This window comes from Canis lupus, chromosome 20 (genome assembly GCF_003254725.2).
Source record: "Canis lupus dingo isolate Sandy chromosome 20, ASM325472v2, whole genome shotgun sequence".
In the NCBI taxonomy this organism is placed as follows: domain Eukaryota; kingdom Metazoa; phylum Chordata; class Mammalia; order Carnivora; family Canidae; genus Canis; species Canis lupus.
This window is the reverse complement of record NC_064262.1, coordinates 44,137,195-44,164,337: the sequence shown is the minus strand read 5'-3', so window position 1 is coordinate 44,164,337 and position 27,143 is coordinate 44,137,195. Positions and strand designations below refer to the sequence as shown.

At 50.8% G+C, this 27,143-nt stretch overlaps 2 protein-coding genes across 4 annotated transcripts in view; one reads left to right on the top strand and one right to left on the bottom strand.

Moving 5' to 3' along the window:
• SUGP1 (SURP and G-patch domain containing 1) overlaps positions 1-2,737 on the bottom strand; it is a 31,696-nt gene extending 28,959 nt beyond the window's left edge. The window contains exons 1-2 of the mRNA XM_025458178.3: positions 2,489-2,737; positions 408-582 (exon numbers count right to left, since the gene is read on the bottom strand). Coding sequence (XP_025313963.1) covers positions 408-582; positions 2,489-2,522 — 209 coding nt within the window. The 5' untranslated portion in view covers positions 2,523-2,737. The remainder of the gene's footprint in view (positions 1-407; positions 583-2,488) is intronic.
• A 92-nt stretch (positions 2,738-2,829) lies between these two features.
• The window catches only part of MAU2 (MAU2 sister chromatid cohesion factor), a 27,456-nt gene continuing 3,142 nt past the window's right edge, over positions 2,830-27,143 (top strand). The window contains exons 1-18 of one of the 3 annotated variants that reach the window (XM_025458180.3): positions 2,830-3,153; positions 10,419-10,436; positions 10,835-10,900; positions 11,575-11,670; positions 12,848-12,942; positions 14,665-14,692; positions 14,989-15,144; positions 16,352-16,498; positions 16,585-16,675; positions 17,894-17,997; positions 18,579-18,656; positions 18,953-19,018; positions 21,067-21,150; positions 22,526-22,575; positions 22,766-22,843; positions 23,046-23,157; positions 25,862-25,952; positions 26,835-26,962. In XM_025458180.3, coding sequence (XP_025313965.1) covers positions 2,878-3,153; positions 10,419-10,436; positions 10,835-10,900; positions 11,575-11,670; positions 12,848-12,942; positions 14,665-14,692; positions 14,989-15,144; positions 16,352-16,498; positions 16,585-16,675; positions 17,894-17,997; positions 18,579-18,656; positions 18,953-19,018; positions 21,067-21,150; positions 22,526-22,575; positions 22,766-22,843; positions 23,046-23,157; positions 25,862-25,952; positions 26,835-26,962 — 1,764 coding nt within the window. In that variant the 5' untranslated portion in view covers positions 2,830-2,877. Of the gene's footprint in view, positions 3,154-10,418; positions 10,437-10,834; positions 10,901-11,574; positions 11,671-12,847; positions 12,943-14,664; positions 14,693-14,988; positions 15,145-16,351; positions 16,499-16,584; positions 16,676-17,893; positions 17,998-18,578; positions 18,657-18,952; positions 19,019-21,066; positions 21,154-22,525; positions 22,576-22,765; positions 22,844-23,045; positions 23,158-25,861; positions 25,953-26,834; positions 26,963-27,143 lie in introns of all 3 variants that reach the window. The other 2 variants (XM_025458179.3, XM_049098069.1) reach the window with 2 other exon arrangements.

The following is a 27,143-nucleotide window of genomic DNA, read 5'->3' as shown; positions in this document are numbered from 1 at the left end:
GTAGAGCCTCTGCTGGGCCCCCACACTGGCTGCTGCACTAAGGAACATGCTGCCTCATGTTACCCACTGGCAGCTCTGGGGGTAGAACTGACACCCCCTTTGTTAGTAGACTGTAAGCCCTGTAAGGGTGGAGATGGGAGTCCGGATTTTTGTTCTGAGCTACGTTTCTGGCCCCTAGCCCACAGGTGGTCAGCAGTAAATAACTCGTGAATACAGGAAGGCCTTCCTCTGAGCTCCCACAAGCCCCTCATTTGTCTTACCCCTGAGCCTCCTGAAAGAGAGCATCTGTGTCATTCCCTGCTTCATCAGGTTGTGGCCAGGCGCAAGAATACCCTGATTGCTCTTGAACACAAAACCCTCTGCCAGGGACCCTCTAAGACTGAATCCAGCTGCAGGGGGGCACTTACTCGCCAGGATGTGGGGGCTGAGGGCTGATGACCACCTGATTCTGCTTGGCTTTCTGCTCCATTTTGGCTTCAATTTCACGTTTCTTCTGAGCAATGAGCTCTTCCTGGTGAAGGATGTTCATGTTCATTTTTCCAGACTTGGGAGGAGCAACCCCAAACCACCGGTTAGCCTTTCCTAAGGAGAAAAAAAAAAAAGCATTATCAGAAATCATCTTTACTCCACAAACATGTCCAGCAGCCGTTACAGGAGCAGCCCAGTTGCTGCTGCCTGCATCAACTGACATTCAAACATCTATTCCTTCATTTGTTCCGTGAACATTTACGTAGCTATGTACTAGGCGCTCTGCTCAACCAGAGAAGGGGTCTCTGCCCATGTGGGTCTCACCTTGGGCTAAGAAGGCAATAGACTTACACCCAAAAAGTAGCTACAAAATTGAAAATTGTAGTAAGAGCTCTTTGCTAGAAACCAAAAAAAGGGGTTAGAAGAATAATAGAGAAGCACCTTATACAGCTAAGGCAGCCAGAAAATAAATGTTAGAAGAGAAGATATTTAAACTGAAACCAAAAAGATAAAGGGCCAGCCTCCTGAAAAGCCACATTGGGAGCTATCTGGGCAGAATAAGGAGCAGTCACAAAAACCGAAGGCAAAAAGAAGCCTGATATACAAGGACCAGCAAGGACCCAGTGTGGCCAGAGTGGACTGTTCCAGGAATGGAGGTACAGGTTTAAGATAGGAGTCTAGGGATCCCTAGGTGGCGCAGCAGTTTGGCGCCTGCCTTTGGCCCAGGGCGCAATCCTGGAGACCCGGGATCGGGTCCCACGTCGGGCTCCTGGTGCATGGAGCCTGCTTCTCCCTCTGCCTATGTCTCTAACTCTCTCTCTCTCTCTCTGTGTGACTATCATAAATAAATAAAATTAAACAACAACAAAAAAAGATTTAAGATAGGAATCTAGGTTTTACTTAAAGGGCTCTAGGGAGTGACAGAGTAGTATTAACCTGACCAACAGTATTTTTAAGATCATTCTGACTACTATTTGGAGAGTGCATGGCAGCAGCAAGGAGACCAATGAGAAGGCTTGCTGGCTCCAAGTAAAAGATGATGGTGTCTTCGGGTGAGGGTGTTAAGTGCAGAGATGGAGAAGAGATCTCAGAGGCTCCCCATGGGACTCAGAATAAAATCCAAATTCTGTAAGTTGATTTTCAGGGAAAGGACTTGCCTTTCTTACTTCCACTTCATTCTTGACATTCTCAGAATGACAAGCCCATCGCACCACAAAGACTTGCACTTGCTATCTCCCCTCTGCGTGGAAAGCTACCCTCCAGGCCTTCCCATAGATGGCATCTCCCCATCTCAAATGTGTTCTGCTCAAAAAGGGCTTCCTTGGCCACCCAGTATCAGCAGCCTCCACTCCCATGCTCTCACATCATTATACCTGTGTCTCTGCAAATATTTCTTCTTGATGCATTGTTTGACGTCCCAGTAGAAAGTAACCTTCAGGAAGGCAAGACCCTTTTGGGTTACCACTGCATCCCCAGCGCCCAGCATAGTGCTTGGCACACAGTATTTGCTGAATGGGTGAATGTATCCCAGGCTGGGGTGAAGGGGAGCTAGGGTTGGGAGAGAGGGAAAGGCAAGGCTTGAGGTAAAGGGGGTGGGGGGTGGGGCTCGAAACACCGAAAAAAAAAAAAAGTCTTAGACCAGTTAGAAAAAGCAGCTTTTTCAGAAAGCTGACACAGGCCAGACAGCAGCTGCTACGAACAGGGGGGAGCTGGACGGTCCAAGGTTGCTGCTGTTTCAGGGAGCAGAGCTCTAAGCAGTCCTGAAGGCGATTATTTCGGAAAGGGAGAGCAGGGCCGACCCAGTGACGGCCTCTACGGAATGCCGGGCAAACCAGGCGGTGGGGGCAGCAACTGAGTCTGGGGTCTCGGGAGACGGGGAAGATGCAGAAGCCGCCGCTTTGGAACGCCCTAAGGGCTGAGGCGAGGGGCCGGTGGGTCGAGCCTGACCCGAGAGAACGAAACGGGGACGTTTAGCGCGGCGGACCCAGACCGGCGCTTGAGGGTAGGCGGGGGCTGTTACCTGCAACATCCCGGTTGTCCATCTTGAGACTCATCCAATCCCACAATGCTCCCGTGCCACTTGAGAAGCCTTGTTATAGTACGCATGCCCTGATGGGAGATGTAGTCCGTGACGGTCAAGCAAGTCCCGCCGCTGAGTAGATACCTGGGGTTTTTTCCCAAGGAAAACAAACCTCAGTCTATTGGCAATCTCTGTTCTCAGTCCCGCGGACCAAAGGGCATCGACTTTTCGCACACTGCCCCGGAACCGCAGCCGCTCCAAAGACGAACTACATATTCCAGAATGCTCTATGCAGGAGCTCTCGCGAGAGGTGTGAGAAGGGCCCAGCCCCGCCCCGCGCGCCTGCTTCCGCCTCCCTGTGGCGGCGGCTTGTTGTTGTGGAGGCCAAAATGGCGGCTCAAGCGGCGGCGGCGGCCCAGGCGGCGGCGGCCCAGGCAGCGCAGGCTGAGGCGGCCGAGTCGTGGTACCTGGCGCTTCTGGGCTTCGCCGAGCACTTCCGCACTTCCAGCCCGCCCAAGATCCGCCTGTGTGTGCACTGCCTGCAGGCCGTGTTCCCCTTCAAGCCGCCGCAGCGCATCGAGGCCCGCACGCACTTACAGCTCGGTTCCGTGCTCTACCACCACACCAAGAACAGCGAACAGGCGCGCAGCCACCTGGAGAAGGCGGTGAGCGCGGACCCGGCCGCGAGGGAGGAGGCACGGGCTCTTTCCGGGGCCTGGGCTGACGGACTGCGACCCCAGCGGGCAGGGGCCGTCTGGCCCCTCTTCGGGTACCTGGGGCGCGACTTCCGCACGAGCAGCAGGACCCCGAAGCCGCCAGCCTCTCAGGGGACCCGAGGGCCTCTCTCTGTACCTTACTTAGCGTCCCTAGTGACAGGCAGGGCCCCAGGACCCCGCTCAGGGTATTGGAGAGTTGTCTCTTATCAGGAACAGTAGGGTCCCCAGATTCTCCAGGATTTCAGGAGAGTATCATCTGATGGTGCCTATGGGAAGGCCACCAGATCGGCCAGTGGGTCCTGCAGCTTCGAGCTCCTCAGGGCTCAGCCCCGTGAGCATCAGCTTGAACGCTCCCTCCTGAAGTGACTCAGGATAGGGCAGGGCCAAGGTGACAGTCCAGGCATCCCTTGAAAATCTTAAGTTTGGTCTCTCAGGCAACCTAGGAAGCATCCTCTCCCTGGACCTGGAAGTCTGATAAGTGTCTGGAGGGTATTGTGCCTCTATCCCTAATGCAAGGTGTCATAGATGGGAGGCAGAGGCTCAGAGAAAAGAAATTAAAATCCTGTAAGGCAGAACTGAGGGGGGCCTATGTTCCAGAACCATTTTCTACCATGGGGTGGGGTGGGATGGGGGGGGAAATCTCCAAGCTCTTGCTCTCTTTGTATCCATGGTGACTTCTCTTCCTCCCACCATGCGTTAGTCTATTCCCTTCAGAAGAGAGACCTCATCCCCCTATCTTGACTTGTGGGATTTTGGTGCTTCAAAGAATGTGGGAAAGTGGCTGTCATTGTGCCCCTTCTGGCGTTGGCATTGTTTCTTGTCATAGCAACGCTGTGCTTCTGTCAGACCAGGCCTCCATTTGCCGTTTACCTGGCCTTAATTTGGCTTAAGAGATTTCTTTAAAAAAAAAAAAAAATCAACTTAAGTTTTTAAAGTGTATTCATCTGAGGTAAATCCCAGCCCACCTATGTCTAGTCATGAATTACCTTTGGGAGAATATCAAAGAGTGTAAAGAGTTGGAAGGGGACTTTAGTCTTTGCTTGATCACCTTCCTTGTTTTAGGAGTGAGGCAGTATGGGTCTAGAGAGATGAAGTGATTTGCCCAAAGCTACACATCAAATTATTAACAAAACTGTCTCAAATTTGGGCTCAGGATCGGCAACTTCAGTGCCTAGACAATAAGTCATTATGGTTTTTATGAAGTTTTTTTTCTTCTCTTCATTCAGCAGATATTTATTCAGTTCACACCAGGTGCCAAGCTCTATTCTAGGTGCTGTAGATCAGTGATGACTAAAATAGTCCCTGTCAACATGAGCTTATGTTTTTTTGTGTGAAGGAGACAAACGTTAAATGTGTAGTAAAAGGTTAGGCAATGATAGAAGAGCCATGGAAAATATGATCCAAGGTGAAGAGATGGGAGTTGATGGGGAGCTTTTTTTTGGCAGACGTAGTGAGGAAAGTCTATCTGTAGGAGTGACATTTGAGCAAGCGTGAATGGGATGGGGAAAGCAAACCTGGAGAACGACTCAGGATGTCAGGTTAATCCCAAGAGATGCCTGAGCTGTGACCAGTTGGTGTAAGGTCTCTCCTGGGCAGTGATGAGGCTGAGATCAAATGGAGCCCCAGACTTCCCTGGGTGTGGGCATGTTGGAGACTGACTGCTCAGGCCTCATGGCCCAATGCTTTCAGTGAATTGGGGTCCTGAAGCTCTCCCTTCTCTGAATTAACAACAAATCTTGCCACCCTCTTCCCTTGTCTTGGGGGGTCATTCAGTCCTTTTTTTTTGAGCAGTGGTTCATAGTTGTATGTATTGTCACATTTTGCCTACCCAGTGCTGTGGAGGGGAAGCTGCCATGCCTCAGATTGCTTCCTTGGAGCCGCTGGGCTTCTAGATCCATAATTTAAACCATTATGCTTGTGAAGTGCCTTCCCTTGATTTTACAGAACCCTGAATCTTATGGGGTTTTCCACACAGCCACAAGGTCCCCCTCTTTAGCTCACACTGACATTGTACTTGGAAATCCCTTCCTTCCTGTCAGTTGCATCCCTAGCTAGGAATTTGTCCAGTTTTCAGTTAAAGTGCTTTTCTCCATGCTGTTTTCTTCTGCAATTGTATGTAATTTCCTATTGTGTTGCAACACAAGCATGTTTCTTTAATCTTCGTTCTTTGTTAGTCCTGTGATCCCCCCCCTCCCCACACTCAGGCTGCTGTCAACTTCGTTCCTTTCCCAGGTTCACTCAACAAAAAAAATTATAATACGTTCTTCTTTTATTAGTGGTTTGTTTCTAGTCCTGAAGAGCAAATGGCCAAATAGGTTTCCATTTCTTATTAGGGAGTCAACCCAGAATATCAAAAAGCATTTTTTTAAAGATTTTATTTATTCATGAGAGACACAGAGGGATAGACATTTTGTGACTGTTTTCTCCTTGATCATTCCTCATGCTGTTTTCTGAACTAATTTTCTGTAACTTTTGAGTGCTTCAGGTAAAACTTTCAATGGGCCTCCTCACTTACCACCACATTTGGTTTCCTTCTTACCATCTCTTCTGTTTTCTCTCTGAGAAACCCCCAACCTCCTTGGTAATCAATTTTTTTTAATATAAAGTTAGATTACCCTGTTTTTGCTTCCATCAGTGTCTCATTGCCTCAACTGCATTTGTAAACTTTGTAGAAGGAAGGTATTATCTGCTTACCCACCAACTTCATCCATTCTATCAACTTTGAAAGAATCATGTGTTCAGTGTTTCCATCAGAGGTATGGAGGATGTTTCTCTCTTTGCTCAACAGCGTTCTCTGAGGTCTCATCTGTTGGTCTCTTTGGCCCTTGCAAGCCCTTGAATCATCTGCTGGCTATTTCATTCCCCTCGATCTGCTCAGCAACTCCTGTAGCTATTGTGGCACATGACTGAACACTTCACCTGAGAGTCTCCCCCTTTTAGATTATAGTTTTAGCAGTGGTGTGTGTGTGTCATTAGGATTCTTGGCTGCTCAACTCCTGGAGTAAATAGTTCAGGATTAGAAGAGATGTTGCTTTACTCAGAAATCTCTTGGCTAGAGAATTTGTGTAGCTGTTTTCTGCAGATTCTTTGATACTGTGTTCCTTTTCATTTCATTTTCACCTTGGCTTTCCTCTTGCTACACACCTGCTCTTGTTTGCATTTTCAGTCTTTTCTTGCCTTATTTTCATGCTGTCTTTCCAGCAGACAGTTCCATTTTAGTCATTTACACATCCTCTGTGGAATCAAGAGAATCTACGTGTCTGTACTTAGTTGTGTATCTATACGCCATTAACTAAACTTTTTTTTTTTTTAAGATTTTTTTACTTATTTGTTAGAAATGGCGGGGGGTGGGGTGGGGCGGGGAGGAAGCAGGCTCCATGCAGGGAGCCTGACGTGGGACTTGATCCCAGGTCTCCAGGATCACACCCCGGGCTGAAGGCAGCGCTAAACTGCTAAGCCACCGGGGCTGCCCCCCATTAACTAAACTTTTGATCATGTTTCTTTTTATCCCTTGGCCTAGAAAATGCATCATCATCTTAAACATCGCTGATTTGGGATCCCTGTGTGGCGCAGCGGTTTAGCGCCTCCCTTTGGCCCAGGGCGCTATCCTGGAGACCCAGGATCGAATCCCAGGTCGGGCTCCCGGTGCATGGAGCCTGCTTCTCCCTCTGCCTGTGTCTCTGCTTCTCTCTCTGTGTGACTATCATAAATAAATAAAAATAAAAAAAAAAAATTTAAACATCGCTGATTTGAAAGCTAGAGAGGAATAAATGCTACTTCTCTACAATGAATTGTTCATTATTTTTTATTACCCAGGTAGTCTTTCTTTATACACTGGTTTCTTCTCACTGTAATATTCGTGTCAGTGCCATGTTTGCTTACTCTTTGGGTTCGGAATGGAGATGCTCTTTAATGGTAGTTTTGCTCCCTGACTTAGAAAGCAGCTCCAAACTGTGCCATCTAGATGCTTGTTAATTCTGCTTCCAGGTTTACCCTGAGAATATCTGGTTTACCTTCTCAGCAAGTGATTAAATGCTTCCTTTCTCTTCTTCAGGCCCCAAAGGGCTTAGTTCTCAGCCTTTCATCAACAGGCATGGCTGGAGTATATCTTTTATCCTTCAGCATCATGTCCTGCCAAATTGCATATCCCATCTCTGGGAGCAAAACCTTGTGCAAAAGCTGTATTTTCAGAGTTTGGCATTAAGCATTTTCATGGAAGAGTGATCTGTGCTTCCTCCTGTCTTCATTTCTATTTTCTTCACTCTCACTCTCGGAGCCTCCTCTGACTTCAGGATGTGAAATCTGTCTAGGAACCATCCTTTCACGGTTCCACCAACTTGTCCTGCTGCCTCCCCTCCAACCTCTGATTTCTTCCTGTTCCTGCTTAGAAATCACTCAAGTATTGTTGTCACCTTCTACATGCCAGGCTCTGCATGTGGTCTTCTCAGAGACACTATCTCATTGAATCCTCAACAAACCCATGAGATAGAGACCACTTCCAACTTGCTAATGACAGTGTTGACAGGGGGTTTCTCATAGTCAAGGGCACACAGCAGAAGGAGGCAGGCTGGCTCTTAAGTACTGTACTTACATCCGAAAAGAGTTGCAGTCCATAACTATTTTTACACATTTTGATGATTTAAAAGCCGATCTTAAAAAAAAAAAAAAAAAACACAGGTTATTTTGATTCTGAGGTAATAAGAAATCTTCAAACACTGTCAGCCCTGGATGGAATCTTCCAGGCATGAGAGATGTGCTCTTTTATCCTATCCACCCTTCATGGCTTGTGCTGGCCCTGTGGTGACCCTTACTTTCCCTGAGAGTCCCAAGGTAACCCCAGGGACTTCTGGTAATTTATATCCCTGTCCCGCACCTGCAGGTTGCCCAGCAGTGAGATCTCTTGCTTTGGCTTCTTTCCTATCGTAAGGAAGGAGACAAAAACTATTTTTTACTTATTTTTATTTTTTAAAGATTTTATTTATTCATGAGAGAGAGAGAGAGAGAGAGGCAGAGACATAGGCAGAGGAAGAAGCAAGCTCCCCACAGGGAGCCCAATGAGGGACTCAATCCCCATACCCTGGGATCATGCCCTGAACTGAAGGCAGACACTCAACCACTGAGCCACCTAGGCGTCCCTAATACCTATTTTTTAGTGTTGCATAGTAAAACATATGGGTCAGTTAGCAACTTTGAATAAAGTAGCACCATTAGATAAGGTATTCTATATATTTAATTGTAAGGTGTATTTTCTGATGTGTCTATGTTTCTGGTTTGTGAATTTATGTTGCAAGATACAGAAGTGAAGTCTTATGTCTGTCTGGCAGTTGTTTGACTGACAGTCTTGGGAAAGTGACTGACTCTCCCTGACATGGGACCACTCCTGCACAACTCCTGGCCCAACCATGTCCCCAGTCACACAGTTTCCTCCCCTGGTTTCCCATCTCCTTCCAACTGGAAGCCTTCAGGAGCTTCTCTCACTGCCCTGACCGTCCCTGTGTAGAGTAGTGGTTTCTGTAGAAAGCACACTCTGACTTCTGTATTTACCAGTTGCATTGACATCACCTGTGTGGTTGAAGCTGGCTCCTCCCCGTGAGGACCCTGAGCCCCTCTTGTCCCTGCTACAAGGGGGTCCTTGAGAGGGGACACTCAAGCTGGCTGCAGAGTGCCTTTTGCCTGGGCCCTGTGTGTGTGCACATGAATGTGTGTCAGTCAGGAGCCCAGTGGTGCTGGAAGTTGTGGTCTCTGTTTCTCTCTGCCTCTCCCACAGTGCCCCCTCCTGGCCTACTTGTGTTTTGCAGGCAGTGAGTCTCAGTCTTTTCCCTGCCTCTGACTTCCTGGGCCACCATTCACCCTTGGCCCAGAGGCATCTCTAGCCCTAAGACCAGCAACTCTATGGGCCCTCTTCCTCCTTTCACATTCCCTTTACTGCCTTTAGGTATTCTTAAAACCCAGATTTGATTGGGTGCTTCTGTTTTATGCCTCTGACTGGGAAAGGCTCCAGGAATGATGTTGGGGCATTCTCATTCATAGGCAGTGCTGCCACACAAATGGCCCAGATATCATTGGGCCTTCCAGCCTAAGCTTCCTGGGCCTCTGCCTTTTTCCTAGGCTCTTCTCTACCCAGAGCACCTTACACTCCATTTTGCTTAGAGACACCTCACCCTTCAGGGCTCAACCCCAGGCATCATCCCCTCCCACACACTGTTCTCCCACGGAGCATGGTGAGTCAGGGTCTTCCGTTTTGCTCTGAATCTTTCTGCCAGCAATTGGCAAGGCTCTGTGAATGTCTGTAGGATGAGTGGGTTGGCAAGAACAGCATCTGGTGTATGCTTGGGTCCTAGGTGGTCTGACAGCATGGTTGGTGTCTTTCATGTAGTGGACTTGCCCACACACATCCTGACCGCCACCTCCTGTTGGAACATGGAGCTGCAGGGCACAGCAGTCCCCAGGGAGGAGCATGTCATGTGCTGGTGTGCATGCCAGCAGAGGGTAGGACAGTGAGCTCAGGTCTTAGAACCATCCTTGCTACCCCCTGGCCATGTTTGTACATACCACTCCTTCCTGGAGCACTCCTGCTTCCACTTTCAGGCTAACTTTGCTCATTTTCAAGCTTATTTATTTATTTATTTATTTGAGAGAGAGCACAAGCAGGAGGGAGGAGCAGGCTCCCACCTAGCCAGGAACCCAATGTGGAGCTCAATCCCAGGACCTTGGGGTCACGACCTGAGCCAAAAGCAGACACTCCATCCACTGAGCCACTCAGGTGCCTCCCAAGCATCTTTTAAATGTCATTTCTTCCAGGAAGGACTGACACCTCCAGACCCACTCTCCAGTTGTAATTGATTCCTTGTATGATGTTTTTTTCCGACTATCTGTGTACTGCAGTGAGTGGTACACAGGAGCTTTCAGCACACTTCCTTCTGGAGTGTCTCTGCTATGGTAGGAAGGGGGCTCTGAATCTGACTTGGGGGCTGACAAGATAGAAGACTCCTGTCCATAGGGGAGCAGGTACTCATTTTCTCTCCCTCAGCTGCACTCTGGTTGTGGGATTGCAGAGAAAGTAAGCCTGCCTTTTCAGGCCAAACAGGCCACCTTCTCACTTAACACCTGCAGCTTTTGGTGACAGGACAATCTGTGTAAACCCCAAAGTAGAACCAGCAAGTAGGCACCAAGTATTTAGCTGAAAATTAATCCTTTTTTCTTTTTCTTTTCAGTGGTTGATATCACAGCAAGTATCCTTTTCTTGTTGGTACCATTCCCTTTAAGGAAAGCTCCATTAAAAAAAAAAACCACCCACCAAGATTGTACTGTAAATTTGAATCCTCCCATGAAGCACTCCACAAAGATTTAGGCTTTGCCTCACCTGAAGAATCCCTTCTTCATTGTGGCTACCCCTACAGACCAACATCCTCTCCCAGGATGCCATGTTTCTCTTTGTACCCTGTCATCTAGCTCTACACCCAGCTGGCACCAACCATGGGGATTGCTAGAGGAGTAGGTGAACTTGAAGTTTCAGAGCAGGCGGGAATGTTCCAGTTCCGCCAGCTTCTGCAATGTAAGAACCCCAAGTTGTGGCCTTTGAAACTGACCTCTTTGCTGTATCTCTCCTTCCTTAACTGGATGTTATTAGATCCAGCAGTTTGAAGATGTTAAATTTGAAGCAGCAAGTCTTTTGTCCGAGTTATACTGTCAAGAGGTAAGAACACGTGAAGGTTTCTGAAAGCAAAGTCACTCTCCCTATATAGCAAAGGCGCAGTGGCAAACTGGGGCTCGGAAGTGGACTGCCTTCTTGCTTTTAATGCTTTCCATTACTTTTTTACTTCCTATACTGTGCATAGAGCATCCACGGGTCATCACTTGCTAATGAAAGCCAGCAAAATCTTTCTACCAAAGACTATTGGAAAATAGCCTTATTCCTAGGTTTCCTTGTTCCTAGCAAATCTGTATGCCTTCTTAACTTGGTTTCTAATCTCAGGCATAGCTGGAAATCACCTTTCCCTCCTTTAAGCAGCCACACATGAGGCTCCCTGAGTAGCAAGGTGTGCATGGTTCACATCCCTGGCCCCTCTCTCTGGTTGCAGAACAGGAAAGATGGCAATTTGTCTAACTTGACTGTTCAGGATTTTGGACTAAAGCTAGTTTCCAGTTTAGTTCAGTGAGGAGTTATTTTAAGAGCAATGCAAAAACTTCCCAGCCAATGAGTGAGTCCAATAAAGTCTTTTCTTCTTTTAATAAAGTAAATTGGCAACTCACAATTCCTTTGGTGAGCATGAACAGGAGTGGCCTTCTGGTGCCACAGCTGCTACATAAGGAATCCAGCTTGCTTGCCGGCTTGTTTTTTCCTCCCCAAACTTGACTGTTTCCTTTCAGAATTCTGTAGACGCAGCAAAGCCACTGCTGCGGAAAGCAATCCAGATCTCACAGCAGACTCCATACTGGCACTGCCGCCTGCTCTTCCAGCTTGCTGTGAGTACTGGGCCTAGCCAAGAAACATGGGTGCTCTGCAGGAGCTGTGACCTTGGGGCAGACCCGCCCAAGTACAAATAATAAACTCCAGGACACACAGGCTCCCCTCAGGCTGCTGCACTGAATGGGTGGGGACATAGGGATGTTGCTTTTACCTGCTAACTAGCCTCTGTCCTCAGCAAGACACTCCCCCACTCCCCCATCAGCACCCAGGGTGATGGTGGGAGTGTCCATCACCATAGGGACCAACACAGGGCCTTGTCTTCGTGTTCTCTTCCCTTCTGGTGCTTCCTTTGACCTGTGTTCATTTAAATTTGGGGAACATTTCTAGCTAGTGGCCCACTGTGTTTTGTAAAAGCTGAGCTGAGATTCCAAGGGACTGATTCCCTATCAGGCAATGAGTGGCTGAGTCAAGCCTAGACTCCATGAAAGTCCCCCACCTGGCCTCCCTTCAGTTCCCCAGACATAGGTGGTCTCTGTGCTCTGAGACTACTCCAGTGGTGGTGGGCTTTCTCAGGCTGGGCCTTCTGACTACAGTGGAGAGGCTGCCAACTAGGGGTCAGGAGAGAGGATGGGTAGGCTCTACTGTGAGGCATATTCTTTTTTTCTGGGCTCTACCTCCCCTTCATTGGCTGGCCTCCAGTCTCTCCTGTCTCAGAACCAGCCTGCCTACCAGGCTGCCCTTGCCCACCCTCCATGATAGCTCTGTCACCTGCCTATGCAGCCAAACTGTAAGTCACCTGTGTTGGTGGGTGCTGCGTGCATGCAGGAGCCCAAGCTCCTGACCAAGGCCCTGCAAGTGTATCTTCCTTTGAACCTATTAAGGCTTTTCTGTTTGAAACAGCTGTAGACACTTATCCCTGGCTGCCTCCCTAGTGACTAGCCCCCAAAGATGATCTGCAAAGCACACGATACACTCACAAAATCTTGGGGGTCTGTGCCTGTTAACTGCTGTCTGTGTGAGCCAGGAAGCTTAAACAAAGTATGCTGTAGACCAGGAGGAGTTCTATACTCAAAGCAATTAACGTGATGAAATAATTTAGTTGATGTAGCTCAAAACTGACCCTGAGACAATTTTGTTGGTATGTGGGGAAGGTTCACTTTTAAGCTACCAGCAGAGCACTAAGGTCAGGTACTATGTACTGTAAAGCAAGTGTCATTGTTCTCTCCTCTTTAGCAACTGCATACACTTGAGAAGGACCTGGTGTCAGCCTGCGACCTCCTGGGTGTAGGGGCCGAGTATGCCAGAGTTGTGGGATCTGAGTACACACGGTAGGCACCTCTGTCCACACCCCTCTCCCTCTTACTTGGAAATGGCTTGGCTGTCTTGTTCTGGACAATAAAAAGCATTGGCATTCTGTCCTGAAACGAGGATCACTTTTGCATATAGTAAAAAACATGCAGATTAAGGCAACACGAGACATCTCTTGCCCTATTGATTCATGAAGTTGGGAGGGGAGAATTGACTGACCAGGGGAACGCAGCCTGTTTTCTCAGTGCTAGCATGAATCTAGTATCTCTCTCTTTCTTTTTTTTTTTGTTTTGTTTTGTTTTTGAATCTAGTATCTCTTAAAATGAAAAGTACTCATATGATGTGCTGGGCTGGTCCCCACAGATGCAAGGACAGTGCTCCCAGAGGGTCTGCTTGGCAGTGCCTATGGGCAACCCCAGTGTCCCTGCTCAGGGTTCATTGAGGAGGGCTTGGGTGTACAATAGGAGACAGAGTAAGTGGGCCTTTGTATAAAAGAGGGGACATATGTTCATGTTACCCACAGAACTGCTTAGACCGCAGTCTGGAGACTGGTGCTCTGGGGTCAGAGGCCACTGGTGCTTCATTATGTACCCTCTGTGAAGGCCTCCAGTCTGTCTCTTTTTTCCCCTTAAAGAGCTTTGCAGTAGACAGGTACCAGGCAATGGGGCTTTTATTCTGTTGTATGCATTAGGGTTTTGTAAAGTTCCCTTTCCTGGGGACTGATCTTAGGCCATGGAGTTGTTGGGAAAAAACTGTCCCCAACTCTGTTCTCTGAACTCTAGACTTGAAAGTGCCCATAGGAGCACTTGGCTATCCTAAGGCTGTCCTGGACCCTTGGCCACCCTGAGAGGGCATCTGTCACACACACTGGCCCCCTTTGTGCTATAGCTGTCACTAGGTTTGTGGTGATACTTAGGCTCTACAGGGCATAGGGACAGCTGAACACTATGCATATTCACTCAAGAGTGTCTCCTGACCAGGCTTCTGTGCTGTTGTAGACAGACGGCCTGGGTGGGCTCCATCAGGGCACAGTAGCTGCAGGTCACTTGGCCCAGAACCTCTGACCTAGGGTGATAACGTGTGTGACACCATGGGAACCTTAATACAAAGTTCCCAGCCTTTAGATTTTGATGGCTGGACAATGGGCAGGTAGACTCTAGGGTCTGCCTGCCATGAGGTAACAACAGAGAATGGCGTGGTATCCTGGAACATAGACATCTGTTTTTCTGTGTGACTGACCTCCCCACCTCAGTCTCCCAACCCAGAAAATGGGGAGAATGGCACCTACTTGATTCTGCCAACACTGGTGAGACAGAAATTTTGATGTTGAATAAACTAGGGGCCTATGGGCTGGGATTCTTGAAAGCAGCAGCCCCTGCCTCCCACCAGCATGCTGGGGCACCTTGGGGTGAGCCCAGTGCCATCCACTGACGCGGAACCCCTCTCTACTGTCAGCCAAGGTGGAATTGTGGCATATTTGCATTCCATACTCTGCTCCTACATGCTTTCTGAGCACCTGTTTATCATGAGGTTTTTGAGCCTCATGAACATCTAAACCAAGCAAAAAAAAAAAAAAAAAAAATAGAGGAATATCAAACAGGATGAAGTAGAATAAGCCTTATAAATAAATAAAACAGACCACCGGGGATTGCTGCACATTAGGTCCCCATGAACTTTGGGGTGGCACGGTCATCCCAGGAGGTGCCAAAGCCTCACAGACTGACTCACCCTCTCTTTTCCAGGGCACTGTTCCTGCTCAGCAAAGGAATGGTAAGTTAAGACTGGGTGGAGTGGGGCTGGTGTGGAGGAGGCGAGGCCAGGCTCCATTCACTTGGCATAGTGTAGCCCCTTGGGGGCCCAGACCTCATACACAGCAGGCTATAGCAAGGGTGAGGCCCTGGTGCCCCTGCTCAGTTCAGAAGTGACACTCAGACTCCAGGTTGTGGGATTTGTGCTAAAGAAGCAGCAGCCTTGGGTTGGTTTTGTGCCCTCTCTGTGTGGTGCCCTGGATGGGCCCAGACCCAGGTACCCAGAGGGGCTCCCAGCATCTGCGCCTCCCTCCCCAGCTGCTGCTGATGGAGCGCAAGTTACAGGAAGTGCACCCGCTGCTGACCCTCTGTGGACAGATAGTTGAGAACTGGCAAGGGAACCCCATCCAGAAGGAGTCTCTGCGCGTCTTCTTCCTGGTGCTTCAGGTGACTCATTACTTGGATGCCGGGCAGGTACGTAGTGCCTCCCACATGAGGGCTGATGGGGAGTGAGCAGGCTGTGCATGGGCATTAGGCCAAGACATCAGCTCTGTGGTGGCCTCTTGTCACTAGCCACACAACATGTCTCTCATCGGGGGCTCACTTTCTCCTACACACCTGGTCACAGTCTGGCACTAGTGCTTTGGACCCGTGGGCAGAAGGCACTCTGAGAATGGGGGTTTCCTATTCCTAGCATTGTGGCAGAAGGAAGGGTGGCACACACACCCACTTGGCGCATGATGGTTGAAGACAGTATGTGGAATCCATGAGAATAAACTGAGGATTCTGGCATGGTGCCTGGCACACAACAGGTACCCCAGCAGTGTCTGTCTACCATCCCCCAGCTGATGACAGCTTTAAGGAATTCGAGAAGGGACTGACAGGATCAGCTGTATCTGAGAGTAGACTGTAATTCTCGTGTGGTTGGGGAGCAGCTGCATCTGCATGGGTGAACATCTTCTCTCCATCCATCTTACCCCACCCTGTCCCAGTGACCAACCAAAGGCGGGACCTCTCTGGTGCTGCTCTGGTGCACACCTCTCTGGTGTGCTAGAAGGCCACAGGTAGAGCTTAGTGGCATTGAAGGCCCCAGAAAGTGCCGAGTTGGTGTCCCATTGGTAAGGGGCTTCTTCTTTTCCCCCACCTGCACCCAGCTTTGCCTGTTGGGCCAAGCACTACACCTAACACATAGGATTATAGAGCAGACTTTCATGGGGTGCTGATAGCGGTAGAAATAGCCTATGAGGGACATTGGGATAGGGCTTACCACAATAGAGGCCAGTCTATATAAACCCTGATGCCTAAAGGACTCCCAGGGAGCCATTTCCCACCCCTTAGGATAACCAGCTGCCCCAGCCCTACCTTTCCTTCCTGGGGTTACTATAGGAAAGTAAAAATGTGACTTGAGCAGAGTCTTTGAACAGGCTTCTCTCAGGCCTTGGTATGGGGGCCCAAAACTGAGTTGTGGCCAAGCTTCAATCCTACAGATGACCTACCTGGCCCTGTCCTGTTCCCTGAAAGCTGGCTGACCAATCTGGGGGTGGGCATCATGCAGAGATAAGCATAGCAGGGGTTCCTGGGAGGAAGGGGCTGAGAAGTGGCTGGACAGGCACCTAAGAGTGCTGGCACATGGGGGGAGCAGGCAGGCCCTCAGTTGTGTAGTGCTGCTGGCCCACTCCAGGTGAAGAGCGTGAAGCCGTGCCTGAAGCAGCTACAGCAATGCATCCAGACCATCTCCACGCTGCATGATGATGAGATCCTGCCCAGCAACCCTGCCGACCTCTTCCACTGGCTGCCCAAGGAGCACATGTGTGTACTCGTCTACCTGGTGAGTCTCTGGGGAACTGGGTCCAGGGTGGCTAAGAGGGTGAGAAGAGGGTCACAGTGACCACCTCTGTCTGGTCTTGTCGCCAGGTGACCGTGATGCACTCCATGCAGGCCGGCTACCTGGAGAAAGCACAGAAATACACAGACAAAGCCCTCATGCAGCTGGAGAAGCTCAAGAGTAAGTCTCTAGGGCTGGACCAGGCTCTACTTAGCAGGTTGCATAGCCACAGCGCCCCCTGGTGGATGGCCTGAGTGCCACCTCTTGTGCTGGCCTGAAGAACCTGGAAGGGCAGCAGTGCTGAGCAGTCACCATGAGTCCCTGCCCCGTGGGTCTTGTTAACCCATTTGTAAGATAGGTGCAATCTGAGATCAGAGCAGAGCAGGCCAGGCTTAGACTTGATCCTTGATCCCTGGCCAGCAGGGGGTCTTGTGCTATCTCTGCCGCCCAGCACGCCCCCCCCTCGCCCCCCCAACCTCCCCCCCTTTGCTCAAGACGAATGTGAGGGTTGGTGGGTCCCAACCAGCGCCTGTTGGACAGCGTGCTCAGTTGAAAAAGACAGTGGCTGCTTTTGCTTTCTGTTCTCAGTGTTGTGACGTCAATCACTCTTGGTGAGGCTGAGATCAGAAATCAGATCTCCCTGACCAGTAGCAGGTCCTCTGGAGGTCATGGGTTTTTCCTGGATGCCCAACTAATCCCTCCTGTAGGACCAAGGAACTTTGATTAGGAGGACCCCAGAGCCACATGTGTCCCTGGCTGGCTCAGCATCCCTGTTAAACTGTTCATCTCCTTCTTATACCCTCATTAGTACTGTTGGGAGAGGAACCTTCAGACCCAGAGAACCAAAGCCCACAGTGATGGTGCTTCTTTCCCTCCAATGAGCTGGGAAAGGACTGTGGGTACCATCTGGCTCCAGTGTGAAGACAACCTCTCAGGGAAGCCAAGAGCTGAGTTCCTTCATTGCTGCCTGAGACCTGTTGCACAGTTTCACTCTCCTGGGCTAGTGCAACACTTCTACAATCCACTGTGTCCAGAGTGCTCTGGAGCACTCCCTTGGGTCACAGTGGAGTGAGGATGGGAGGCAAATCTATCTCTCCAGGGATTTCTTACTCTTAGAACACTCTGGTGTTCTAACACTAAAATCTGGCTCTGAGCCTGTCAATCCACCTGGATAGGGAGATGAACCCCCTCACTCTAGGGTACAGTGGACACCAAATGAGATGACAGAGCTAGTGCTAAGCAAGTGCCCAGGAAAGGAAATGGGCTTAGACCTGGCTAGCCAAGGGGCTGACGTGGTGGGAGGTGGGAGGATGCAGTCCCGAGGAGGCTCTGTGTCAGTCTCCCAGAGTCTCTTCTCTAACTACCCTTTGAGTACTCACCCCCACCTCTCACCCCCAGTGCTTGACTGCAGCCCTATCCTGTCCTCCTTCCAAGTGATCCTACTTGAACATATCATCATGTGTAGGCTTGTCACAGGACACAAGGCCACTGCACTACAGGAGGTAATGATGCCAGAGGCCACACACATGGGTGGGAAAGCTGTTGGGGTCGGCCGGGTCTCAAGTTGTCACATGGGAGAATGTAAATTTGCCTGGTGTATGTCAGCAGAATATCCAACTTTGTCATTTCAGTATGCTTTGTTAGTTGGTGATCCTGGTGGACATAACTGATCAGAGAATATGATACAGAAATCCGTGGTACTTTCCCTAAAAGTTTGCATGCCCAAGGAACATGGAGTCTGAGGATTTGGGGTCCCCTGATGGTGATCCTAGCACTCTGGCCAATCCATAATCTCTAATGTTTACCTTCTGGAGAGGGGTTAGGGGCCCAGAGTAGGGTGAAGGTGCTGTGTGTCTAAGACACATGTTCGAAAGGGAGGATAAGATGGGAGACAAGGGTCGTCATTCTCAAGGAGGTCAGGGCTGCACTTGGCCCTCATGACAGACATATTTGCTGGGACTTTGTGCCCCAGGGAAGGTAGGATGTGGGCATACCTGTCGGCATTGGGGTCTCCCAGATGCTGCTGGGACTCCAGGTCCCATGTTAGAGGCCTTGTGATGTTGAACATGCTCTTTCCTGGCAGATCTCCCAGGTCTGCCAGCTGTGCCAGCAGTCCCCCCGGCTCTTCTCCAACCACGCGGCACAGCTGCATACGCTGCTGGTGAGTACACAGGCCGCCTGCCCCCGGCCCCCTTCCAGTGACTAATCTCATGACCGCTGCCCCAGCCAGGATCCAGAATATTTCTAGCGGGCTTTATTCCGATAAGCATCTTAAGTCTGAGTTGGGTTGTGTCCCGGGAGGAGGGGGTAATTAAGCATGCCATTTTTCTGCCCCTTTGCTGGAGTAAAGCTCAGATGTAGCTGGCTCAGCAGTCACTCATCAGGCCTGTTTGGGTTTAGTTGTGCAGCCCTGGGCAAACTGCATGGCTTCAGACCCTTGACACCTTCTTCTTCCAGGGCCTGTACTGTGTCTCTGTCAACTGCATGGACAATGCAGAAGCCCAGTTCACCACAGCCCTGCGGGTAAGGTGCCGGCCCTCGCTCCAAGGGGCGGGCGGTTCTTCTCAGGAGTCGGGCGTGGTCTGTGATGAGGACAACCTCTGCACAAAACTGTGCTCCGTGGGCGACTGCAGCGCTCAGCCTGCCACCGGCTGTGACAGTAACATGCCATTTACCCGGGACTCTCCCGGGCAGGTCCGGTGCTATTCGGATGGGGCAAGGCCAGTACTGACAAAACAGTATGACAGGGACAGCTGTGGGCAGGGAGGCTTTTGGCCAGCATGGGATGGGACAACTGGAGGGCAGCCATCAGGGAGAGCCCAGTGCCCACTGGTACCACAGCCTATTCAGCCTCTTTCACTCCTGATTCCCACCCAGCCTACCTGATAGCCTGCCAGGTTGGTTTTGGCTCTGGTCAGAGCTGAAGATGCGGAGTCACTTGGCAGGGGTCAGGAGCTCCCTGGAGCCACCCCCGTGGCAAGTCCTGGGACACAAAGCAGGGTCTATTCTATCCTGTGGCAGCCTGGTTGCTCTGGGGGTCATGAAGGAGGTCTGCTGGGGCGATGTCCTCGCCTCAGACAGGGTCACAGCAGGCCCTGGGAGAAAGCTGGTGTTACGTCCTCCTGGAGAGACCCACCTCAGGCCCAGGAATTGATAGCCGGCACCAGGTCCCGGTTCTGCCTGTCTTATTCCAGGACCAGATAAGCACATCCCCATTTTGGCATCCATGTCCTCACAGGAAAAGGAAGCTGGCTACACCTTCCCCCTGGGGATCCTGAGAAGGCCCCAGACAGAGATGTTGGGGAGTAGGGGTGGCTGCATGACTCATGTGAAGTGAGTCTGTGCTGATACATCAGATGAGGGGGTGGGGGTGCTGTGTGCATCTTTCAGATGAGGAGTTCTGTCCCTTGTGCGGGTCTCCCGACCTCTTAATTCCTTGGGTTGGGCTCAGTGGCATTACTGCTCCTCTGAGATTCTCTGTGTGGATTTGGATGCTGCCACCCTGCTGCTTGTTTGGCATTGTGCAGGAGCCTCTGGCCGCATGCCATAATGTGAAGAGTGGACCAGGTGCCCACCCCATGGCCTTCTCAGCCTTTCCATCCATACCCACTCCTCTGGGCCTTAGGCAACTTACTCTGCCAGCTGCAGTGGTACCAGGACACCCTCACACAGCTGCCCTGTTACCTGCAGTTATTCCATGGCCCTATGAAGTTCTCTCAGCCCCTCCCTCCACATCTTAACGTCCCACAAGGGGCTGCTGCTGTTTTGATGGTGTGCGCCTCAGGGGAGTCCACACAGCACTCCTACAGGCCATGTGGGAAGTGGTGCAGCCAGGATACACACTCGAACCCCACGTGGCCCCAAACACATGCTTTTCCTGTGGTCCTACAGCAAACAAACCAGAGCTGTTTGCTCACTTCAGGAGACCTGGACCTCCTCAGTGCACGCTGGAGTCCTGTGGGTGGGGGCTGCATTTCCAAGGCAGCTTCAGCCTCCCAACAGCTGTGCTCACTCAGTCCTGTTGGGAAGCAGGATTTGGGTAGTGCTCAGGCTACTCAGATTGACCCCTCTCTCCACCATTCTTATTTTCCAAGAAGAGCTGAGGACGGCGGTCCGTCTGCTACCAGTCATCAGCAGCATCTCTGGTGTCTGACAGCCTGAGTTACCCTCCTGGTGGTATCCTCCCCAGGATTAGCACATGCCTCTGCTGTGTCAGCCCACACTGGCGTCCAAGGGGTCACTGGTGTGGTGTGGAGAGAGGGACTATCTGGGTCTTAGTCCCGAGAAAGAGGCAGAAAATAGACTACAGTGCAGTGTGTTCTCAGGGCAGGATCGGGGGTGGCTGATTTTCTTTTTTTCTGTTTCCTAAGTTTCTCCTAACGTGGATGATGGTTATAGAGTGAAGAGAAATAACAGCTCTATGCTCCTGGAATTCAGGAGGCAGGCAAGGGGGTCTGTCTGAAATGAAAGGACTAAAATGATTCCGGATTAGCCCCAGTGCCACTGAGTGGCCCCAGTGTGATGTGGCTGTGCCTGGCATGGCCCTCTAATAGCAATGTGTCCTGTTCTAGCTCACCAACCACCAGGAGTTGTGGGCCTTCATCGTGACCAATCTGGCGAGTGTGTATATACGGGAAGGAAATAGACACCAAGAGGTAGTAGGTGACATGCTTCATGTTTGGTATCTTTTCAACTCTTATTCGGGGGCATTGGGGTTGGAGTTCTCCTGGGCACCAGCAAATCTCAGCAGCCCCAGAGTTTCACCCTCCAATAAGTGGCACTGTCCCACCCAGAGTTGCAGGCATGCAGGGGCAGACAGGTCCAGGACAGGAACATTCCCGAGCTAAATAACACTTCTCTGTGTTGAGAGCGAGCCAAGCTTTATTAAATTGCACAGAAAAAAAAGATCCAGTTTCTTCTACCCCAACCTGACTGTTCTAGAGTGTCAGTGAGGCCTCATGTTCATTTCTGAGGAGCAGCAGCTCAGGCAGCCATTTGCACTGTGCTCCTAGATTGTCCTAATGACCCAGCCTTTAAAGGGGTAAGGGGCTCCCAGGGCTTGTCGTTATAGGACAAGTGCCCTCACACCAGGTTCCCCCTGCAACCCTCAACCCTGAAATTCCCTTCAGCCCTGGGATCCCCCCTCAGCCCTAGAATTACCTTCTCCCAATCCTGGTCTCCTGCCTCCAAATCTGAGATTTAGTTATTTTTTCATTTCCATGGCTTTCGTTTTATCTTTAGTCTATGAAAAAGTTAGCTGACCTCCCAGCTTCTGGGTTTGGATGTTTTGGGCTCTAGGGAGCAGAAAGCCCTTCAGCGGTTAGGAAGTAATGGGCAGGGTTATCATAGGGCCAGGAGTGAACTCCATGGGTCATATTTAGGGGGTCATGGCTTCACAATTGGGGAGCTGGCTTCCCTGTGTCTTTATCCTCCCAGCATCTGCCTCCTGGAGGTGCAATAGGAGACACTGGGAGCAGCTTCAGCTCACTTCAACCATGTCATCTATCCCTCCCTCCTTGTCAGCCAGAGGAGACCTAGAGCATGGGTCACATGGCTGCATATCAGAGCCTCCCAGGATCCCTGTACCTCCCGATAAACCCCACCCCCAACCCACAAGACCCATGTGGGCTGGTCTTACCACCTTGCTCTCCCATATTGGGCCCTTCTGAGCATATAAAAGCTGAGACTGAGCCACTGCCCTGATCACCCAGTCCCCCTCATTTGATGTGGGGAAGGCTGAGAGTTGACCCAACCCCAACTCTTTACATTGGAGGCTGTGATTCCCATCAGATAGGGGGTGAGGAGGTAAACAGCTTTGTGCAGTCTTCTGGAGTGCCTTCACCTATCCTTGGAGGTTCTGACCCCACTCTTTGTGGGTTACTCAGGCATGAGATTTGGGTTGAGAGCACGATGCTCTTAGGTTGGTTTGGGAAGGTGCAAGCAGCCCTAGTCAATTTAGTGGCATATTTGAGGCTGAATTTTTTCCTGTTTCAAAATGCAAAATGATCCTAACTGTTATTTCTGCCACAGCTATATAGTTTGTTGGAGAGGATCAATCCAGACCACAGCTTCCCTGTCAGGTAGGTGACCCGAGTGCTGAGTGCCCCATTGACCTACTGTCTTACGTTTTCCATGTTCCTGGGGTGGTGCCAGTGCTGGTGGGACCCAACTACCCTATGTACCCGATGCCTCTTGCTCCTCCCTCCCTGCCTATAAACCTGCTGCACTCGAAAAAAACCCACCAAAGTATTCTGCTGTCTCTCCTGTCAGCTCACACTGCCTGCGAGCTGCAGCTTTCTACGTGCGCGGGCTCTTCTCCTTCTTCCAGGGACGCTACAATGAGGCCAAGTGAGTATGGGGAGAGGACGGGTTGCCCCTTACCTGGCACCTCCTGGGCTAGCCATCCAGGTGGTTTTTGCTGTGTGACAGCATGTGCCCAGGGCTTCTATCACCAAGACAGGTGGGCCTCTGCTCAGGGCCTTGAGGTGGCCGCAGCCTCTTCCTACCAATAAGGCATCCTGATGGGCCTTCAGCATCTGTTCTCACATAGGCGATTTCTTCGAGAAACTCTGAAGATGTCCAACGCAGAGGACCTGAACCGGCTCACAGCCTGCTCCCTTGTGCTCCTGGGCCACATCTTCTATGTGTTGGGGAACCACAGAGTGAGTGTCCAGGGCTGGGCCGAGAGGCAGGGAGCCAGCACGGTGCTTACGGACTACCACCTAGTAGCACTTTGCATCCTGTGCCCTTGGTGATCTTATCTCAGTAACCTCCCCATTCCCCACTGCTCTGTGAGGCTCAGGGAAGGCAGGGGCACCTTGGCTCACATAGGCTTGGGGGGCAGGGCTAGGGGAGCTTTGGATCGCTGGAGGGTGGGTCTCTGTGGCAGATGGACCCAGTGCCGGCTGCAGGCAGTGGTCAGACAGAGTCCCACAGGCTGTCCAGAGCTGCCAGGGCTGAGGGCAAGTTCCCCTTTCTGTGTGTTAATATCCAGGGGCAGAGAGGTGTGTCCTCCCAGTTAAATCCCTTGGGCTCCATTCTGCCCAGCACACAATGTCATCCTCAGGACACCCCATGTCTTCACCCTTACCTAGAATGGCCCCCTGGGGCTGGCCCCAGTGGGATCATCCAACTCCCAAGTCAGATGAGGAACCTGGGGTGTGCTCTTACCTGCTTGCCTGCTTTTACCTGTCAACCTCTTGAGGCCATTTTTTTTTTAAGATAGCATTCGTTCACATTATGTAATATGATATGTTTATCATAGAAAGGGTGAGAAACAAAGGAGAAGATGATTTCATGTCTTCTGTCTCTTTCCAATACCTATCTCTGCCTACACATAGATTTTTTTTTTCAGGCTATTCCATAATTTGATACCTTGTCTTTCTCTGCACCACTGGGTGAGTTTTCTTCAGTAGCAGCAAGAATTTTGAAGCAACATCTGCTTCATAGTTTAGCCAGCCTCACTTTAGCTAACATGGGGTACATGTCTTGGCCCATAGAATTTTATCTGATCATACCCTCAGACTCTCTAAGAATGAGCATTTTTACCGACCTGGGCATATCCCCCTGCCTACAAACATGACAGGCGTTTGCTTTGGTCAGCGGGCCTTGAAGTTCACATCCTGGTGTCAATGGCATAAACATTGGGGAGCCACCACCCCTAAAGGAAGACGAGCTTTGGGTTCTCCCTTCAGAGTGCAGCTCTGCTCCTATTAGAATATCGTGTCACCCTATTCGTCAACCTCTGAGCACACATGAGAACAGTGGCCTTGCTGTGTGTCTAGGGTCAGATGAGAACCAGGAGCTCAACGTGAGGGCCTGCTGAGGGTGGACTGCCTACCTCATGTCTCCATGTGGTGGATGTCATTACCTTGTTTTCCAGCTGGGGAAATTAAGGTCACAGAGCCCCCAAATTGCAGACCCAGGCTTAGAACCAGACTTCACTGGCTCTCATTTGTCTAAAAGTCTGCAGAAGCCACTTTGAATGGGACAGGGTAAACAAAGGAGCTTTTCAGCTGCAGCTCTGGTTCATATTTGGGGCGATCCCGGGATATCTTACAGAGCTTATTTAGGAACCTCCACTGCTCCCTGTGTGTCTGGGCCTGTGTGGAGTGACATGGAGCCCCCAAGAGCCCTCAGACCTAAGCCTGGCCTCAAGCAGCTCCAGGTCTGAGGGAGACAGTCTGCCCTCAGCCTGCCAGCCTGGAATGTCCACAGGCATCATGAGTTTGTGAGCAGCCTTACACAGGATACCTTTGAGAATCACACATCTTCATACCAAATTCTGTGGGGCCACAAGCTGGCATGGGGCAGCCTGCTTAGGAGAACCAAGAGCTTCATATTATGAATATACTTGATATATACTCCTTCTGGCAGTTTCCAAACATGCCCAAACCCAGGCCTAGGGGAGAAGAGATTTTTCGTGTTCTGTTGGCACTCTGGGGTCTTGGAAGGACTTTATTCAATCTTGAAAAACTTTGAGACCCACCTGGAGCTCATCTTTGATGTGCCAGCCATGAGGCAGTGTGAAGTCATTGGCTTTTGTGTCTTCACATAATCCTGTCTTCACATAATCCTGTCTGTGTTGAAGCTAGGCCTCAGGAGTTGGTTTTGATGGTTTGTAAATCTCTTAGCCACATGGCAAGTACCTGCCAGGGGCTGCTGGATAGGGAGTTCCCCCATGTCACCTTGAATCCAGCATTCAGGCCAGCAAAGCTTATTGTCCCTAGGTTGAATGGGGTCGGAGCAATGCTGCCAATCATTATGGGGTCCGGGATGGGTGTTTATGGCCCTGCACCCGCCCTCAGCACATCCTAGATATTGATGGGAGCAGAGTTGTGCAGTCACATAGTCCGTGTTGGAGAATTACCATGCCTTGGTGTCCCACAGCCCCATGTGATAGGTAACCTCCCACAAGAATGAGTTCATATGTAGAAGAGAAACCTCCCTTCCTCTTTTCTCTATGCATTCAGCCCTCATCACTCCCACCAGGGCAGACTGTTTCCTCCTCCCAGACCCTGGGACCTCTGAATGTGCATTTCTAATCAGCTAATCGGAGTCCAGAGCTGACTACCACCAGTGCCTTTTGCTCTAGTTAGAGACAAAGGCAAGTAAACTAATAGCCAGTGGTACCCTGATGAGGAGGTGCATGCAGAGCTGAAGAGTGGGGGCAGTTTCTTTTCTCCTGAGGTAGTTGAAGAGTACATCAAAGGAGGTCATTTGAGATGGGCTCTGAAGTAGAAGTAGGAGCAATCCAGGCAGCAGGAGGAGGGCACAGCCTGGGGTGGGTGTGGCGGGTAGGTCCTAGGCTGTCCCCGCTGCTCGCCCCAGCCCCCACTCCCTTCCCTGGCTGCTCTCGGTCAACAGGAGAGTAACAACATGGTGGTGCCTGCCATGCAACTGGCCAGCAAGATCCCAGACATGTCAGTGCAGCTGTGGTCCTCAGCCCTGCTGAGAGGTGAGTGCAATAACCAGCCCTTCCCAGAGATCAGGGCTGCTGGGAGCCCAAGTCTAAAAGATCTCGGGTAAGCCCTGATTAGCTTGTGCTCAGACTGGGCCTCTACACACCACAGTCCCAATTCTAGCATCTGCTCAAGCTCCACAGCAGGACCTGTTTAGGGGCAGTGGGCACTAGGCTTATTCATGACATCAGCTCAACACAGGATCGGATCACTCTTTCCACAAGGCTGTTTCTTGGAGTCTGGGTGAAGAATTAGGCTGTGAGCCCTAGCCCTCACCCTTGGTTTCCTTCTCCCTGAATAGCAGTTGTCCCTGTCAGACAGTACTGGCCAGGATGCTCTGGGTACCAGAGCCTGGGTAGGCTCTCAGCAAGCATCAGTGTTGTTATTGCTGCACCCCCATTTATAGATTGTGCTAGTAAAATCCAGAGACTTACCCAGGGCTCTGGGAAGGAGGCAAAGGGCAGGCTGCAGTGGGCTTTGTGGGCCCATTCAGTCTTTCTACCTCAGGAGTGGGGTATTAGGCGCCCTGCTCTAGTGAGTTCCTGTATGCCTGATGGTTGGCCAGCACCTCCCCAGGAGGGCCAGTGTCCACAGGGAGCCCTGAGGGTTTTCACTGCCCAACCGACCCTTGTGTCTGTTCCCTGGGCCACACTGCTTCCCCAACTCCATGTGACTCAGGAGCTCAGGAGGGCATATGTGAGGGCTGTTGGCAGGTGGGCTTCGCTGACCCTGAGACAGGGCTCAGGACAGGTGACATGCCAGATACACAAGAACTCACTGGTAGAATGGGGTTTGACCTTAGGGCTCTACCCACGCCCAAGAGGAGGATGTGGGGCAGGGCAAGGTAGATCCACCCTATGCGTGTGTCCCACCCTTAGACTTGAACAAGGCCTGCGGGAATGCCATGGATGCCCACGAAGCTGCCCAGATGCACCAGAACTTCTCCCAGCAGCTGCTCCAGGACCATATTGAGGCCTGCAGTCTCCCTGAACACAACCTCATCACGGTATAGGCACTGGGTTTGGGGAGGCAAAATGAAAGTGTCAGTTGACTTCTCAGGGCCTTCTCCCTTGGCCTGCAGCCCCCAGGGGGTACGTTCCCTAAGAAGGGAAGTATATGCTTGGCCGGCATCTCCCTGCATGTTTCCAGCAATCCCTAACTCAGCCTAGCCTCAAGGGCCCCCTCAG